At 45.4% G+C, this 18,530-nt stretch overlaps 1 protein-coding gene across 1 annotated transcript in view; it reads right to left on the reverse strand.

Annotated features, from left to right (window-relative positions):
* DNAJC1 (DnaJ heat shock protein family (Hsp40) member C1) overlaps positions 1-2,059 on the reverse strand; it is a 121,185-nt gene extending 119,126 nt beyond the window's left edge. The window contains exon 1 of the mRNA XM_044295096.1: positions 1,651-2,059. Within this exon, the coding sequence (XP_044151031.1) occupies positions 1,651-1,806 (156 nt within the window). The 5' untranslated portion in view covers positions 1,807-2,059. The remainder of the gene's footprint in view (positions 1-1,650) is intronic.
* Positions 2,060-18,530: the final 16,471 nt, after the last annotated feature.

The following is an 18,530-nucleotide window of genomic DNA, read 5'->3' on the forward strand; positions in this document are numbered from 1 at the left end:
TTGGGTTGCAGTTTGGGCACTCGGTCTGTAAAAGGTTCGCCATCACTGTTATAAGGGAAGATAATACAGTAAATGGACTTTTATCAATTTACTAACATCATCTCCTAGCAACCATGCGTGAAAATTGCATTGCATCCGCACTTGCTTGCGGATGCTTGCGATTTTCACGCATCCCTATTCATTTCTATGGGGACTGCGTTGCGTGAAAAACACAGAATATAGAACATGCTGCGATTTTCACGCAACGCACAAGTGATGCATGAAAATCACTGCACATTTGCACAAGCCCATAGAAATAAATGGGTCCGTATTCAGCGCGGGTGCAATGCGTAAGGTGAACGCATTGCACCCGCGCCGAATTCTAGCCCGTGTAAAAGGCGCCTTAAAGTGAATGCTTCCATTCACTTTAATCTATCCAGCCCCATCCACTACACAACGGACGAAGCTGTGTAGTTCTGGGGCTGGAGCGACTCTCAAACAGCTGAACAGCGAGGGTGTGGAGTGTCCCTCCGATCTGATACAGATAGCCTGAAGACATCAAGGTCATCAATACAAAAATCCCAGAAAACCCCTTTAAAAGGGCATCTGTCAGCAGATTTGTCCCTATGACACCGGCTGACCTGTTACATGTGCGCTTGGCAGCTGAAGACATCTGTATTGGTCCCATGTTCATATGTGTCTGCATTGCTGAGAAAAATTATGTTTTAATTTATGCAGATGAGCCTCTAAGGAGCAACAGGGGCGTTGCCGTTACACCTAGAAGCTCTGCTCTCTCTGCAACTGCTGCAGCCCTCTGTACACTGACAGGATCAGGCAGTGTAACATTTCATCACACCTGGTCCTATCAAAGTGAAGAGGGCATAACAAGCTGCAGAGAAAACCGTTGCTGCTGACAGATGCCCTTTAAATGGGTTGCTTACACTCAGGGTGCCTTTCTTGCAGACCTACATGGAATCATACTTATCTGATCCCCAACGCTGTATTCTGGCTCCTTCACTCCCCCGCAGATCTTTGGCCTCCCTGCGTCGACATCTGGTTGGACGCTGGTCATGTGGCCACTGCAGCACATGACCAGCCCAGCGGCGGTGATGTGTCCACCATGCATCATGTGATCCAGTGACATGACGCATGAGGACACGCACCACAGCAGCCACGTGACTCGCGTCAAATCAAATGCTAATGTAGGGAGACCTGACAGCTGCAGCGGCGCTGGGGAGCAATGGATCTGGAGTCCCTACACAGGTCCAGCTACTCTGGGGGAAGGGGGGCTGGTAGAAAGGCCCTGGAGGGCGAACAGCCCCTTTAAGTCTTTGGTATAACTTCAGTGACAACTAGAGCTCCCACAGACTGGAGGCCTCAGGTTGTCACCTAGTGCATGCAGGATGGTTGCTATGCAACAGCTGGGGCATCAGTACAGATGGGACAGTGACAGGTTGTCACCAGGAGTGGAGAAGCTCATTCATAAGTGACAATATGGTGGCACATCACAGGAATAGATAAAGCCCTGGCCTCTGCTTTACTAACATGCGGTTTTGGTCGGGCTGCCGGTCAGACGCAGCGGTTACTTATAGGTCACTGTATCAGACGTCACCTCCATGCTGCCACATTGGAAGCAGCAGTCAGCCATCACTCCCATCATCGCCCCATTACCTGCTCCACCCCCAGGAACTGGTAGAAGTTCTGCTGGATCTCCTCCACCAAGTCAAACAGCTCCAAATCCTCGTGGTCCCAGGCTGAGGCGGGGAGGAGCGGCCAGCAGCACAGGAGCAGCAGCGGCCAGCAGCAGCAGGACCCGGGCGCCCACATCCTGGAGCACAGCACACACAGGCCGCTATGTCCTCCCCCTTCCCCGCAGCAGACGTGGCCGCCAGGCCCGGCTACACCGCAGTCTACAAGTTCAGCTGCAGGAGATCGGCATGGGGGGCGGGGCTGACTACGTCACCGGAGTGCTGGACAGCCGCACGACGCGTCTGCAACTGGGCTGCGATGACGCGCGCGTCGAGTGGTACTGGTGGTCACGTGACTACAGTTCCTCCAGTTCCTTTTCTTTCTTTTTTGTACGGCCTGCGGGAGGACCGTGTGCTGGAGAAGGGGAGGGAGTGTACTGGGATGATTGGTGCTGAGGAAGGGGGTGTACTGGGAAGAGGTGTGTACTTGGAGGCATTGGTGCTGAGGAAGGGGGGGTGTACTGGGAAGAGGTGTGTACTGGGAGGATTGGTGCTGAGCAAGGGGGGTGTACTGGGAAGAGGTGTGTACTGGGAGGATTAGTGCTGAGGAAGGGGGGTGTACTGGGAAGAGGTGTGTACTGGGAGGATTGGTGCTGAGCAAGGGGGGTGTACTGGGAAGAGGTGTGTACTGGGAGGATTGGTGCTGAGGAAGGGGGGTGTACTGGGAGGATTGGTGCTGGAGAAGGGGAGGAAGTGTGCTGGGAAGAGGTGTGAACTGGGAGGATTGGTGCTGGGAAGAGGTGTGTACTGGGAGGATTGGTGCTGAGGAAGGGGGGTGTGCTGGGAAGAGGTGTGTACTGGGAGGACCACTGCTGGGGATAGGGGTGGACTGGTGCTGAGGAAGCAGAGTGTACTGGGAAGACTGGTGCTGGAGAGAGGGGTGTACTGGGAAGACTGGTGCTGGAGAGAGGAGTGTACTGGACAGTTTTTTTTTGCCCTAGGCAGCTTAGGGTTATCCAACCCCTCTAACGCCCGGGCCACTCACATATTGTACTTGCCCTCGTCACTTCTGATACCTGCACGGCCGCCGCTGCATCTCCACGTCACGCGGATCAAAACATCAAGGGGATGGGGGGCTCGGTGCTAGCGATGCTAAGAAGGCTCGTCCCCGGCTGTCACCCCCTCAGTGGCCAGATGTTTTTATCTGCGCGACGGGGAGATGCAGCAGCAGCCGTGCCGGCAAGAGAAAAGACCTGGGTGCCGGGGAGCAGGGCATTACAGGGTTTGGATAACCCTTTAAAGGAAATTGCAGCTCCCCCCCCCCCCCCCATACACACATAGGCCCTGATTTATTATTGCCCTGACACCTGTTTTTGAAGTAGTCCACTGGATTTGTTAATTTACCAACGCATTGGTGACTTATCAAGTTGCATTGTTCATTTTTCGCCACCCTCACCAAGTCTACAGAAAGGGGACATAGAGGGGGCTTAGTCACATGTGGACCTCGCCTAAAACAGCAGGGGAGTTTAGAAAATCTTCAGGGGTGCAGACGGCTTATAAAACAAGGAAAGAACGGTGCTGTGGGTCCGGTCCCAATAGGACCAGAAGTGAAGATGAAGTGAGGCCAATCACTGGTCAGGTGCCAGTCACATGTTACCATAGAGGCCAGTGATTGGCTGAGCTGTCACATAAATGACAGACACCTCGTCATCAATGGGGACCGGATACACAACGCTGGAATGGAGGGATCTTTTTTTCTTCGTTTATAAGCCGTCTGCCTCCCCTGAAAGTTATTAAAACTCTCAGGCAAAACCATAAAACGGGTCGTGCAGGACTTTTAATGTCCCCACCCCTGTACTCCGGTCCCTGCACCAATGGGGCTACATGCACCGTTGCAGCCAATCACTAGCCTCAGTGGTGACGTGTCCCCAAGTGACACATGACCCAGCAGTGACATGGCTATCAGGGACATGTCACCATTGAGACCAAAGTGTTCTAATGATGTGATACCTACGACATCAGGGATCAGCAACCTTCAGCGCTCCAGCTGCTGTGAAACTACAAATCCCAGCATGGACACTTTCTTGGCTGTTCTTGTAACTCCCATAGAAATGAAAGGAGGATTCTGGGAGTTGTAGTTTCAGAACACATAGAGTCCCAGAGGTTGTTGATCCATGTACTACATTAATACAGTAAATGCACCAGGCCTACATTTGCCTGTGTCAGAAGAAAAAACACACAAAAAATACAAAAGATCTGCATACGATTTTACACACGTGTTCACTTACACGCAGACAGTAACACGCTTTTACATACACAGTGGCGCTCATAGCAGCACATCTAATAAACAGAGGCGCACTTTTAGGCTACATTCACACGTCAGTATTTTCCTATATCCCGATTTTCGGTCCGTTTTTTGCGGATCCGTTGTTCCTGAAAATGTTTCCGTATGGAAACGTATAAATTTCAATAATCAAATAAATTTGAAAAAAATTTAAAAATAATAAAAATAAAAATTTGTTATGTGTTTCCAGGAACGGATTCCGCATAAAACGGATGACATACGGAATGACATCCGAATGTCTTCCGTTTTTTGCGGATCCATTGACTTTGTATTGTACCAGGATCCGAATTTTGCGGAAAAGAATAGGACATGTTTTATATTTAAACGGACATGCGGAACGGAACAACGGAAACGGACAGCACACATTGTTTTTCCAGGACCTATTGAAAATGAATGGGTCCAGATCTGGTCCTGATCTGTTCCGCAAAAAACGGAACAGATCAGGAAAGAAAAAACGGACGTGTGAATGGACCCTAAGCCACACGTACACACAGAAACACTTTGACATATATACACACAGCCTTAGTGGAGCAAATCTGCTGCAGAAGGGTCAGTGAGGCACTTGGAGGAGGGGGGCAGTGAGGCATTTGGGGGGAGCAGAAGGGTCAGTGAGGCACTTGGGGGGGCAGTGAGGCACTTGGAGGGGGCAGAAGGGTCAGCGAGGCATTTGGGGGTGCAGTGAGGCACTTGGGGGGAGCAGAAGGGTCAGTGAGGCACCTGCGGCAGGGGAGAAGGAGTGAGGTAGTTGGGGCAGGGGGCTAGCAGAGCAGACAATGAGGCACTTGGGACAGGGGGGAGCAGAGGGGACAGTGAGGTAGTTGGGGCAGGGGGCTAGCAGAGAGGACAATGAGGCACTTGGGACAGGGGGAGCAGAGGGGACAGTGAGGCACTTGGAGGGGGCAGAAGGGTCAGTGAGGCATTTGGGGGGGCAGTGAGGCACTTGGGGGGAGCAGAAGGGTCAGTGAGGCATTTGGGGGGGCAGTGAGGCACTTGGGGGGGAGCAGAAGGGTCAGTGAGGCATTTGGTGAGGGGGCTATCAGAGAGGGCAGTGAGGCACTTGAGACAGGGGGGAGCAAAAGGGTCAGTGAGGCACCTGCGGCAGGGGAGAAGGAGTGAGGTAGTTGGGGCAGGGGGCTAGCAGAGAGGACAATGAGGCACTTGGGACAGGGGGGAGCAGAGGGGACAGTGAGGCTCTTGGTTAGGGGGATAGCAGAGGGGTAGGGGGGAAGCAGAGGCAGGGGGAGCAGGAAAGTCGGGGAGATACTTAGGACAGGGGGTTAGCAGAGGAGGAGTTCCAGATGATTTTTCATTCATCCAGGAAGCTGCAGGGGGTGGAACAGGGTTTGTACAGGGATGACTGGTTCTGAACTTGTCAGCACCTGCCCCCCCTGGGTCAGGCAGGGGACATCAGTGTTTGGCGTCCCCTGCCAGCGCTGCCTCCAGCCAATGGCAGGGCTACAGCTGCATAGGAAAGGGCAGATCCTCCCTGCATGCAGTCATTCTAGCTGGTGACTGCATGCAGAGAGGTTCTGTGCTGTTGGCTTGCTGGGACTTGTGGTGAACCACCACTGCAACTTCAACTGTTCCTATAAAGAAGAAAAACATCTGGAACTGCTGCAGTGTTTTTTTTTTCCCCATTTGCAGCAGTTCTAGATCCCTAAACCACCCTCCGTCCCTGTCCCTTCCCGTCCCTCCTCCCTCCCGTCCTTTTTTTACGCATGCCATTTGGTCTGTGCGTACCTGCCTGATCAGCACCCGGGGATTCTTTTTTGCGCTTTTTTTCCCCCACATCTGTGTTAATTTTTTTGCCAATTTTTCAATTTTTTTTGGTCATAAAGAAGAAACTGTAGTTAGGGGTTTATATAAATATATAGATATAAGTAAATTTTTTAGCCAGTGTTCACTTTTTAACCACTGTAGTGAATTTTTATACTACAGTTTTTGCATGCAGATGCGATCTGTGTGCGTGCGCGCTGAAGAGCACCGATAACTAGTGTGCTCATTTACATCTGCACATTTTTGTGTTTTGTTTTTTTTCTGTGAAAAAAGACCTGCAGTTAGTGGTAGGTAGTTAGTTTTATATATACAGTCAGGTCCATAAATATTGGGACATCGACACAATTCTAGCATGTTTGGCTCTATACACCACCACAATGGATTGAAATGAAACGAACAAGATGTGCTTTAACTGCAGACTGACAGCTTTAATTTGAGGGTATTTACATCCAAATCAGGTGAATGGTGTAGGAATTACAACCGTTTGCATATCTGCCTCCCACTTGTTAAGGGACCAAAAGTAATGGGACAGAATAATAATCATAAATCAAACTTTCACTTTTTAATACTTGGTTGGAAATCTTTAGCAGTCAATTACAGCCTGAAGTATGGAACGCATAGACATCACCAGACGCTGGGTTTCATCCCTGGTGATGCTCTGCCAGGCCTTTACTGCAAATGTCTTCAGTTCCTGCTTGTTCTTGGGGCATTTTCCCTGCAGTTTTGTCTTCAGCAAGTGAAATGCATGCTCAAAAGGATTCAGGTCAGGTGATTGACTTGGCCATTGCATAACATTCCACTTCTTTCCCTTAAAAACTCTTTGGTTCCTTTTGCACTATGCTTAGTGTCATTGTCCATCTGCACTGTGAAGCACCGTCCAATGAGTTCTGAAGCATTTGGCTGAATATGAGCAGATAATATTGCCCGAAACACTTCCGAATTCATCCTGCTGCTTTTGTCAGCAGTCACATCATCAATAAATACAAGAGAACCAGGTCCATTGGCAGCCATACATGCCCACGCCATGACACTACCACCACCATGCTTCACTGATGAGGTGGTATGCTTGGGATCATGAGCAGTTCCTTTCCTTCTCCATACTGTTCTCTTCCCATCACTCTGGTACAAGTTGATCTTGGTCTCATCTGTCCATAGGATGTTGTTCCAGAACTGTGAAGGCTTTTTTAGATGTAGTTTGGCAAACTCTAATCTGGCCTTCCTGTTTTTGAGGCTCACCAATGGTTTACATCTTGTGGTGAACCCTCTGTATTCACTTTGGTGAAGTCTTCTCTTGATTGTTGACTTTGACACACATACACCTACCTCCTGGAGAGTGTTCTTGATCTGGCCAACTGTTGTGAAGGGTGTTTTCTTCACCAGGGAAAGAATTCTTCGGTTATCCACCACAGTTGTTTTCCGTTGTCTTCCGGGTCTTTTGGTGTTGCTGAGCTCACCGGTGCGTTCCTTCTTTTTAAGAATGTTCCAAACAGTTGTTTTGGCCAAGCCTAATGTTTTTTCTATCTCTCTGATGGGTTTGATTTGTTTTTTCAGCCTAATGATGGCTTGCTTCACTGATAGTGACAGCTCTTTGGATCTCATCTTGAGAGTTGACAGCAACAGATTCCAAATGCAAATAGCAGACTGGAAATAAACTCTGGACCTTTTATCTGCTCATTGTAATTGGGATAATGAGGGAATAACACACACCTGGCCGTGGAACAGCTGAGAAGTCAATTGTCCCATTACTTTTGGCCCCTTAACAAGTGGGAGGCACATATGCAAACTGTTGTAATTCCTGCACTGTTCACCTGATTTGGATGTAAATTCCCTCAAATTAAAGCTGACAGTCTGCAGGTAAAGCACATCTTGTTTGTTTCATTTCAAATCCATTGTGGTGGTGTATAGAGCCAAAATTTTTAGAATTGTGTCAATGTCCAAATATTTATGGACCTGACTGTATATATATATATATCAATTTCAGTTAGTGTCAGTTTAGGATTTTGCACGATCTGTGTGCGTGCATTTTAAAACCAGCAACCACTGTAGTCAATTTTTATACTACAGTTTTTGTACACACACGCCATCTATGTGCGTGCTGCAGAGCACCGATGTGTAGTGTGTTCATAAAAAAAAAAAATTTGGGTGGTGTGAGGAATTTGGATTAATATTCCATGACCCACATCAGCTGTCAGATAGCAGTAGTAGTGAACTCCACAGGAGGGCCCTACTTCAAAACCAGCAGATGGCAGAGGACCTCTAGCAGTCCACCAGTGTTTATAACTTTTCACACTTCCATTCAGCCAGCCAGGAACCCAGCTAATGAAACAGGAAAAAGCTTCCCTGCAGGGGGTCTAAGCCATTCACCACTTCAATCAGATGATCAGACAGGTTGGAACCGGCGGTTCATAAGGAATTATGAATCGCCCGTGAATCATATACATAAACCAGATACACATTTGTGTCCCTGTGGCCACGATGAACATGCCCATGGTCATAGTCTGGCGGTGGGATGCCAGGGAAGGGAGATATGCATATCTACCCACAGAAACTAAATAACGGTACCATGCTTGGACTCTACTTGTAGCCGGAACCCAGGCGGGTCTGTTGGTCCCAGAACTATCTCCCTGTGACCTTCTGGTCTGGAGCTATGAACCCTAAAGGGTTTTGTGGGTCGTTGAGCAGCCAGGATCAGCAGGGAGGGGGGGACCCTTTCTAGAGGCGGGAAGAGGAGGGGCCGGCTACAGTTTAAAAGGCTTGTGTCAGCAAGCGGGCGTGTCTTTCTCTGAAGGGAGGTCACATCATGCCCTGTGTTTAGAGGGACCTGCAACCAGCTGGCATCACTGCTTCCCATGTGACCATAGCTAAGAGTCCATCACCACCCAAAGGACTCATATATCTGGTAAACTGACTTTTGTTCTGCTTAACCCTGTTTGTACCACGCCATCTGTATATATTCTTTGTGTGTATAGTGTTAATTCTAGTGTGCCCTTAAGGTGATTAAATATATAATTTAATCTTGTGCTTTCTTGTATCTCGATAACGAATCCCCACGTCCGTGTTTCAGCCTAGTTATACGCTACTGCAGGTTGGTTTCTTACCCTATATAATCCCGTCAGTGGACAGGGCTTATATCAAACAAGAAACTGGTGGCAATCTTCCCGGGCTGAGAACGCGCTGTTTCACTGGGGCAATGAAAAGGCTCTGTCAGCTTGTTGCCTCTCTGTGCCCGTGTGGACAGGAGGAATCTGTGAAAACTGTACCAAGACTGACCTTACCCACTCCTCCAGGAGGGCGTAACGTCACGCCTTGGTAACCAGTAACCATACCGTATCTCATGAGCTCGACGTAGTTGACGTCAAGCGGGCACGAGGGGTGGTATTCATCACAGGTGGGAAAAAAAAAGTTGCAGTTAGTGATAGGTAGTTAGTTTTATATACTGTATATATATATACACATCAATTTCAGTTAGTGTCAGTTTAGGATTTTGTACGAATGCACCATCTGCGTGCGTGCATTTGGAACCACTGAGCACCGATCAATAGTGTCCATTACTGATCGCGTTTGCTCAGTTTTCACAGCTTTTTTTTTTGCAGAAGAGACTTTTTTTTTGTCCAGAAGAGACTTTTTTGTGTACAGAAAATGTATTTATTTTTGCTAATTTTTGTTCTCCTTTTTTTCTCCTAAATTTATTTTCCAATTTATTACAAACCCCTTCACGTGTGAAAGCACCTCATACATACCCCACACTAAATAAAGTTTTACACATTTCACACATTTACACCCCAATAAAATAAAAATGGGCCGTCTGTCCCAACAAGTTTACTGAGCTGAAGAGGCATACGCATATCTTGCCTTTGATACTGAGTCGGCCAGTGAGGGAGAAGAGGATGCCACTTTACTCTACTCCTCTACCCCTTCATCATCATCATCCGCTGATGAGGGACCCTCTAGAAGGCGCCCGAGGGTAGCAGCGGAGACAGCCCCCTAGAGTGACCCATTATGGACCCCACCCCCTGACGATTATAGGCCCCAAATTCCTGAGTTTGTGGGCAGCTCAGGAATTCAGATAGATTGTGCGGGCTTGACTGAAATTGAATTTTTTTAAATCTTTTTCTCTGAAGATTTAAGAAATTTGATAGTAACCCAAACAAATTTATACGCCCAGCAATTTATTTCCCAGAACCCCACATCGCCCTATGCTAGACCCCTAGGTTGGACCCCAGTAAATGCAGGAGAGATGATGACCTTTTGGGGGCTCTTGCTGCATATGGGCGTTGTTACAGTATTGGAGTGTTAATAGAAACATATAATGTGTCGGCAGATAAGAACCATTTGGCCCATCTAGTCTGCCCTATATACTGAATACTATGGATAGCCCCTGGCCCTATCTTATATGAAGGATGGCCTTATGCCTATCCCATGCATGCTTAAACTCCTCCACTGTATTTGCAGCTACCACTTCTGCAGGAAGGCTATTCCATGCATCCACTACTCTCTCAGTAAAGCAATACTTCCTGATATTACTGTTAAACCTTTGCCCCGCTAATTTAAAACTATGTCCTCTTGTAGCAGTTTTTCTTCTTTTAAATATTCTTTCCTCTTTTACCTTGTTGACTCCCTTTATGTATTTAAAAGTTTCTATCATATCCCCTCTGTCTCGTCTTTCTTCCAAGCTATACATGTTAAGGTCCTTTGATCTTTCCTGGTAAGTTTTATCCTGCAATCCATGTACCAGTTTAGTAGCTCTTCTCTGAACTCTCTCCCAAGTATCAATATCCTTCTGGAGATATGGTCTCCAGTACTGCGCACAATACTCCAAATGAGGTCTCACTAGTGCTCTGTAGAGCGGCATGAGCACCTCCCTCTTTCTACTAGTAATGCCTCTCCCTATACACCCAAGCATTCTGCTAGCATTTCCTGCTGCTCTATGACATTGTCTGCCTACCTTTAAGTCTTCTGAAATAATGACCCCTAAATCCCTTTCCTCAGATACTGAGGTTAGGACTGTGTCACTGATTTTATATTCTGCTCTTGGGTTTTTACGCCCCAGGTGCATTATCTTGTACCACACTCCAATTTACAGTAGTGCCATGGCCCGTAATCGATTCCAAGAAATCCTTAAAATTTTGCATCACAACGATAATGCACAGTGCCCACCCCAGAATGACCCCGCATTTGACCGTCTGTACAAAATTAGGTCCATCCTTGACCACTTCAACGCAAAGTTTTCAGAAGTGTACACCCCAGAACAAAATGTCTGCGTATACGAATCCCTATTACTTTTCAAAGGGAGGATAAAATTCCGCCAGTACCTGTCCAGCAAGTGGGCAAGGTATGGCATAAAAATGTATAAAATCTGTGAGAGTAGCTCTGGGTACACTCAAAAGTTCAGAGTTTACGAAGGGAGGGACACCCGGATTGAGCCCCCAGAATGCCCCCCCCCCTTTCCCCCGTCCTAGGAGTTAGTGGGAAGATAGTGTGGGACTTACTGCACCCACTGCTGGATAAGGGTTACCATCTCTACGTGGATAATTGCTACACCAGTCTACCACTTTTCCAGTCTCTAGATTTCAGAGGTACTGTGGTGTGCGGCACAGTACGCAAAAATCAGAGAGGCCTCCCTAGATCCCTGGTAGGGCAACCACTAAGAAAAGGAGAAAGCCGTGCTCTCCTCAATGAGAACATGTTGGTGGTTAAGTACAAGAACAAGAGGGACGTCCTTTTACTGACCACCATTCACAGTAACACCAGCACCCCTGCCCCTGTACGTGGTACCCACTACCACTGTCCCCAAACCAGACTGCATTCTGGACTACAACTGGCACATGGGCGGGGTTGATATTTCAGATCAAGTTCTGAAGCCCTACAGTGCCACACGAAAAACAAAAGTGTGATACAAAAAGCTGTCAGTGCACCTCGTACAGATGGCGCTGTACAATGCCTTTGTGCTTTTTAAATCTAGAGGCCATCCAAGAACATTCCTACAGTTTCAAGAGGTAGTGATAAAGGCCCTAATTTTTTCTAACCAACCAATCGAGGGCCCCATTACTTCTGCGAGTTACTGTGCCCAAGTTGTACCAGGGCAACATTTTCATAGTAAAGTCCCCCAAAGAGCGAGACTGGGAAGGACCCACTAAAGATTCAGGGTGTGTTCCAAAAGGGGGATAAGGAAAGACACCATTCACCATTGCGAAACCTGCCCTGAAAAACCTGGCCTGTGCATAAAGGATTGTATCAGAATCTATCACTCATCCATGGATTAATTTAATCCTTGATGTACCCTGTAGTTTTACCACCTTATAACTGATTTTGTCAACAGAGCTTACATATCCACTTTTCACCAACCACTACATATTAATTTCTGTAATACACCGGTTTGGTCAAAAGTGCCCTTTCAACCCCTTAAAATGTTCGTCTGGGGGTGCTCTTTCCAAAATGGGGTCACTTCTTGGGGTTTTTATTTTCTGGGGACCTCGGGAATTTTTTAACATGCGACATTGCACCTAATATCCATGTCTGTTTATTAAGGCCTTCAAAATCCATATTTTGCAGTTTGCCTCTAGAGCCCTGCTGTGCGCCCATACAGCAGGTTACAAGCACATATGGGGTGTTTCCTAAATGGGAAACACATAATGGGGTGCATTTTCTCCTTTAACCCCTTGTGAAAGTGAAAATTTGGGGTCTGCTAGTAATTTTTCATTTTGACAAATATGTGCTTTGAAATCCTTTAACAAGTGTTTCTGCCTTCTGTGAGTCCCCTGTTTTCTGAAAAGTACCCTTTCCACCACTTAAATTGTTCGTACGGGGCGGGGTGCTCTTTCCAAAATGGGGTCACTTCTTTTTTTTTAAACAATTTTATTGAAAAACTTGTAGGCAAATTACAGACTCAAAAGAAAATACAACGAAAAACTAAATGCATATGTTCATTATGAAGTCCTTCTGTAAAAAGAGGAAAAATGTACCCTCTTGAATAACCGTAGTTAACCATTTACATATCTCACATGCTTGGGTAAGTATATACTGCAGTTATTTGACTCCTTTAGGGTACATGCACACGTTCAGGATTCATGTGCGGAGAATCCGCACTGAAATCCGCAGGTGTTCACAGGCAAATCCGTGCGGTCAATCCGCATTAATTGGTGCGGATTTGCATGCGGATTTGCATGCGGATTTTTTCAACATCTCTCTAGAACAAAAATACACCCTTTTTTAACATCATTTCCTGTGACATCATTTGAGAATCGGATTTGAGAATTAATGTACGTTGAAATCGTGATGCGATTAATTTAACACGAAATAATCGCATGGCGATTTCAACTTAAGCACTGTTATGTTCCATATTCGTTAATTCTAGCCTACTATGGAATATAGCAGTGCTAAGTAGAAATCGCCATGCGATTATTTCGTGTTATATTAATCGCATCGCGATTTCAACGTTTCAAATCCGACAGTACATTCTAGTATATGGAGACGTTCCCATGGTGATGGGGACGCTCCATTAGTACTGCTATATTCCATATTCGGCGAATATGGAATATAGCAGTACTAAGTTGAAATCGCCATGCGATTATTTTGTGTTAAATTAATCGCATCGCGATTTCAACGTACAGTAATTCTCAAATCCGACAGTACATTCTAGTATACGGAGACGTATATTGCGTCTCCATATACTATATGTAGTATATTGCTTCCTTCTCTTGCTGCAATGAACAGACACAAAATGGTGGCTGATTCCCCTTCCTATTACATACATGCGGATTTTGATGCGGATCCGCATCAAAATCCGCACTGTGTGTGTGTACCATCCGGATTTTAGCCTCTCCATTGAAGTGAATGGAGAAAATCCGCAAGATATCCGGACAGGAAAAAAAAAATTAATTGACATGTCGCGGATTTTAAAATCCGCACGCAGGTCAAAATCCGCGCGCGGAAAAATCCGCATCGTGTGCATTGAGAATTTCAAATTCTCATAGAATACAATGGACATGACCTACGGTGCGGATTTACCGCACGCAAATCCGCGCGGAAAATCCGCACGCAATCCTGATCGTGTGCAGGGGGCCTTAGGGTAAAGAAATGAAATAAAAACAAGAAACAAGAACACACAGTCTATTACAGAAATGAAAAATAAATTCATAGTGCTCAGATGGGTCGCATACAGCCCTGCATCAGTAGATCATCCCCGGTATCTCTCTTATAGTATGAAGTATTGTTGAATCTTGTTATGTTAATCCTCTTAAATATGAGTAAGTGATAGAGGATTATAACAAGCAAATGGTGATTAGTTGAACAGTTGGAGTAGCAATGCGGAAAACCGGATCAGGTGTTCAAAACTGTATTTCTAAAAACCTTCCAAGGGGCCCAGACACGTAATTTGGAGTGAGATCTGTTCGCCCAACTGGCTAATTCCTCCGTGAGGTAAAGCGGATCTTCCGTCTCTCGCCACTGGTTAAGAGAAGGAGGTGCTGTACTGAGCCAGTGGATAGGTATCAGCAATCTAGCTGTCTGAACTAACCATGTTGGGAGGTCATTAGCCTTAGGGGTCCAGCTCTCTGAGGGAAGCCACAACAGAACTGAAGAAGGTGACAAATGGATATCGGTGTGGCAAAGAGTATTCATTGTGCACTCTATCTGATCCCAGAAGCTCTTAATGAGAGGACAGGACCAGAAAATATGAAACAATGAACCCTCCCCATCCAGGCATCACCAGCAAGAACCCGTCTCCCGAAGTCCGATTTTAAAAAGCTTACTGGGGTCATTATACCATCTGGTCATGGTCTTGTAGGAATGTTCCTGAATTTTAATGCACCTTGAAAAACCATGAGACCTCCGCTATAAAAAAGGACTTCCCCAAATCTTTTTCCCAATGTTTAATATAGGCAGGAGTGACCCCGTCGCTCTCAGATATTAAAGTCTTATAAAAAAAATTGGGTCATTTAAATTTCTGGGCACCTAAATTCCATGTTTATTCAGGCCTGCAAAATTCATATTTTGCAGTTTACCTCTAGAGCCCTCCTGTGCACCCATACAGCAGGTTACAAGCACATATAGGGTGCTTCCTTAATGGGGAGAGAATGGGGAACATATACTGGAGTGCATTTTCTCCTTTAACCCCTTGTGAAAGTGAAAAATTAGGGTCTGCTAGTAATTTTTCTTTTTCAGTAATGTGTGCTTTGAAATGCTTTCTCTAGTATTTCTGTCTTCTGTGAGTCACCTGTTTGCTGAAAAGTACCCTTTCCACCACTTAAATGTCCGTACGGGGGTGCTCTTTCTGAAATTGGGTCACTTCTTTTTAATTTTTGGGGATCTCAGGAATTTATTGAATGCGACATGGCACCTAAAATAATTGTCTGCCAATTCAGATCAGCAAAATCCATATTTAGTTGTTTGACCCTAGAGCCCTGCTGTGCGCCCATACATCATTTTTGAGCACATATGGGGTGTTGGCGTATTCGGAGGGGGGGAATGAAGAACAAAATGTGGTGTGCATTTTGTCCTGTTACCCCTTGCGAAAGTGAAAAATGTGGGTGTAAAGCAACTTTTTCTGGAAAAAAATTGGAATTTTTCATTTTTACAGCCAAGAATTTCCTAATTCTGTGAAACACCTGATGGGTCAAAGTACTCACTACAAACCTTGAAATGTTCCTTCAGAGGTGTAGTTTCCGGAATATGGTCACTTTTTGGGGGTTTGCACTCTAGGGGTACCTCAGGGTGTGTTCAATTACAAGATGGCGCCTATCAATTATTCCGGTGAAATCTGCCTTTCAGAAGCCATTTGATGCTCCTTTCTTCTGCTCCTGTGGTACGCCCATATAGCAGTAGACAAGCACATATGGGGTATTGCTGTAATCAGGTGAAAATGGGCAATAAATTAGGGGGTGTATTTTCTCTAGTTCCCCCTGAAATAAATGTAAATTTTTCATTTTCACAGCCAATTCCATGATTCCCCTTTGGTGACAAAGTTCTCACTACACATCTTGAAATATTCCTTGAGGGGTGTAGTTTTCAGAATGGGGTCATTTTTGGGAGGTTTCCATTTTAGGGGTACCTCAGGGTGTTTTCATATGCAACATAGCTCCCAAAAGCCAATCCTGCAAATTCTGTCCTCCAAAAGCCTGCCATGCAGCTATACATAATTTTTTAAGCACATATGGGGTGTTGGTGTATTCGGGGGGAAATGGGGAACAAAATGTGGGGTGCATTTTGTCCAGTTTCACCTTGTGAAAGTGAAAAATGTGGGCGTAAAGCAATTTTTTCTGGAACAGCCAAGCATTTCCTAATTCTGTGAAACGCCTGATGGGTCAAAGTGCTCACTACAAACCTTGAAATATTCCTTGAGGGGTCTAGTTTTCAGAATGGGCTCACTTTTTTGGGGTTTCCACTCTAGGGGTACCTCAGGGTGTCTTCATATCCGACATAGCTCCTAAAAGCCACTCCTGCAAAATCTGTCCTCCAAAAACCCTATGGCACTACTTCTCTTTTGAACCCTGCCATGCATCCATACATTTTTTTTTTTTTTATGTTTATTAGAGATTATCCAATGCAGTACAGTACAATTGACATCTTAGACAGTCGTTATGAGAATGATGTACATACAGTATTTTAAAATAAAAATTCTAGTGATGTGGACCTGGGAGAAAAAATACAGGGAAGGAGGGAGAGGAAAGGAGCAAGAGGTTCTTCCTTACTGTATTCTGACATGTTCTTTGAGTGTAAGAGGAGTCGTTTGGAGAAGTTTCTGAATCTTTTCCAGGGTGACCAGACTGCTTCAAACCAATGTGTCCTTTTCGATTCCCATCCCGTTACTTGTTCCATTCCTATTATATCATCACATTTTGTCAGCCATTGTGAGTGAGTTGGAGCCTCTAGTAGATTTCCATTGATAAGCTATCAAGACTCTGGCGGCGGCTAAAAGAAGAGAGAGCAATGACATCATCTGTCTATTGCACTTGATATCCCCTAGTAAGCCTAGCAGACATCTTCTCTCAGAGGGCGAAATTTGCATTTTGCATATGTTTGGTAGTGTTGAACATATTTGTTGCCAAAAAGCGGTGATATTAGGGCATTGCCACCAGATATGTAGGAAGGAACCTATAGCACTGTGACATCTCCAGCATATGGGGTCGCACTCTGGGTAAAGGTTGTGTAGTTTTTGTGGTGTACAGTACCATCTTGTGATCATTTTATAGGAGTTTTCCTGGAGGTTTACACAACTACATATTCTTGGGGCGGTAGAACTAAGATGTGAAATATCTTTGGTGGAGAATTGTTTGCCTATGTCCCTTTCCCATTGTTGAATTAAGTTGTAGGTCTCAGGGCCTGGTCTGAGAAACTGAGTCAGAGTATATTGTGGCAATTTTCTTTTTCAGCAATGTATTAGTTAGGACCATTTTTTCTAATTGCGCTTTTGAAGGTATGAGGCAAGAGCTTCCCCTTTCCTATATATTGCTTAATATGCATTTTATGTAGAAAGGTAAGTGTGTGTAATTTAGGATGTGATTCCCAATTTTCCTTAAGAGAACCTGTTGTATCGAATAAATCTACCAATGGTAATGACATTACTAATGATATCTTTAGGCTTTCTTCAGATAATGTTGAGTTGAAAGCTGATTTAGAATTCCACAAGATATCTCCCACTTGAAGTACTGGAGAAATTGCTGTCGGAGAGAGTAGTGTTTTAGACAGGTTAGTATGCCATATTTTAATGGTTGTTCTTGACATACTATTTAGCGAATTGTTATAGCGGGTCACATCCCTTGGTAGAGAAAATAGATACGTTCTCAGGGGTGGTCTCATTTCTCTTGCTTCCGCCTGGATGTCTAATCTGTTTTCCGTGTGTCTGAGCCATTCCAGACATCTCATCCCATGTACTGCCCTATATTAAAGTGTCATATCCAGCAGGCCCAATCCTCCTAATCTGTTTGATTGAGTAGAGTGAGGAGTGTAGAGTGAGGAGGACGAGGATGGGATTTTTTTCCAAAGAAATTTGGAAAGGCATTGTTTCAATCGTGCGAAGAAAGTGCTTGGTAAGGGGATAGGCTGTGTTTGCATATGATATAGTATTTTAGGTACCAAGATGGATTTGATTAGTGTACGCCTTCTGAACCAAGATGTAAAAGGGATCTCCCATGCTTCTATAGTGTTTTGAATGATCTTTCGAAGATTTTGAAAGTTTTTCTTATACAAATCTATAGGGTTTGATGTTATGTTTACTCCCAAGAATTTTATTGATCTTGATGACAATTGATGGAAATGTAGTTCTAGAAGTGTCTGTGCTTGGTGGTTTAGGGTAACATTTAGTACCTGTGACTTGGTAGGATTGATTAAAAAGTTTGACAGATCTACAAACCTTTGGAATAGGGTATGAATCGACGGAAATGCCTCTTCAGGATTAGTAATGATAACTAGAAGGTCATCAGCGAATGCTGCTAAATGGTGATGTATACCTCTCACATGTAGACCCTGGATTTTCTCATTCTGACGTATTGCCTGGAAAAGGCATTCCACTGTCATGATAAATAACAGGGGTGACAAGGGCAACCTTGACGTGTGCCGTTTCTTACTGCCAATGTAGTGGATAAAGTACAATTTACCATCACTTGGGCTGTGGGTGACTCATACATAGCCATGATAGCTCTTACAAACTGGGAAGGAACTCCAAATTTTAGCAAGGGCTTGCTGCATAAAAAGCCAAATGCCTTCTCAGCATCAGTTCCTGAAAGAACCGGGGGAATTACATTTTT

Source organism: Bufo gargarizans, chromosome 5 (assembly GCF_014858855.1).
Source record: "Bufo gargarizans isolate SCDJY-AF-19 chromosome 5, ASM1485885v1, whole genome shotgun sequence".
Lineage (NCBI taxonomy): Eukaryota > Metazoa > Chordata > Amphibia > Anura > Bufonidae > Bufo > Bufo gargarizans.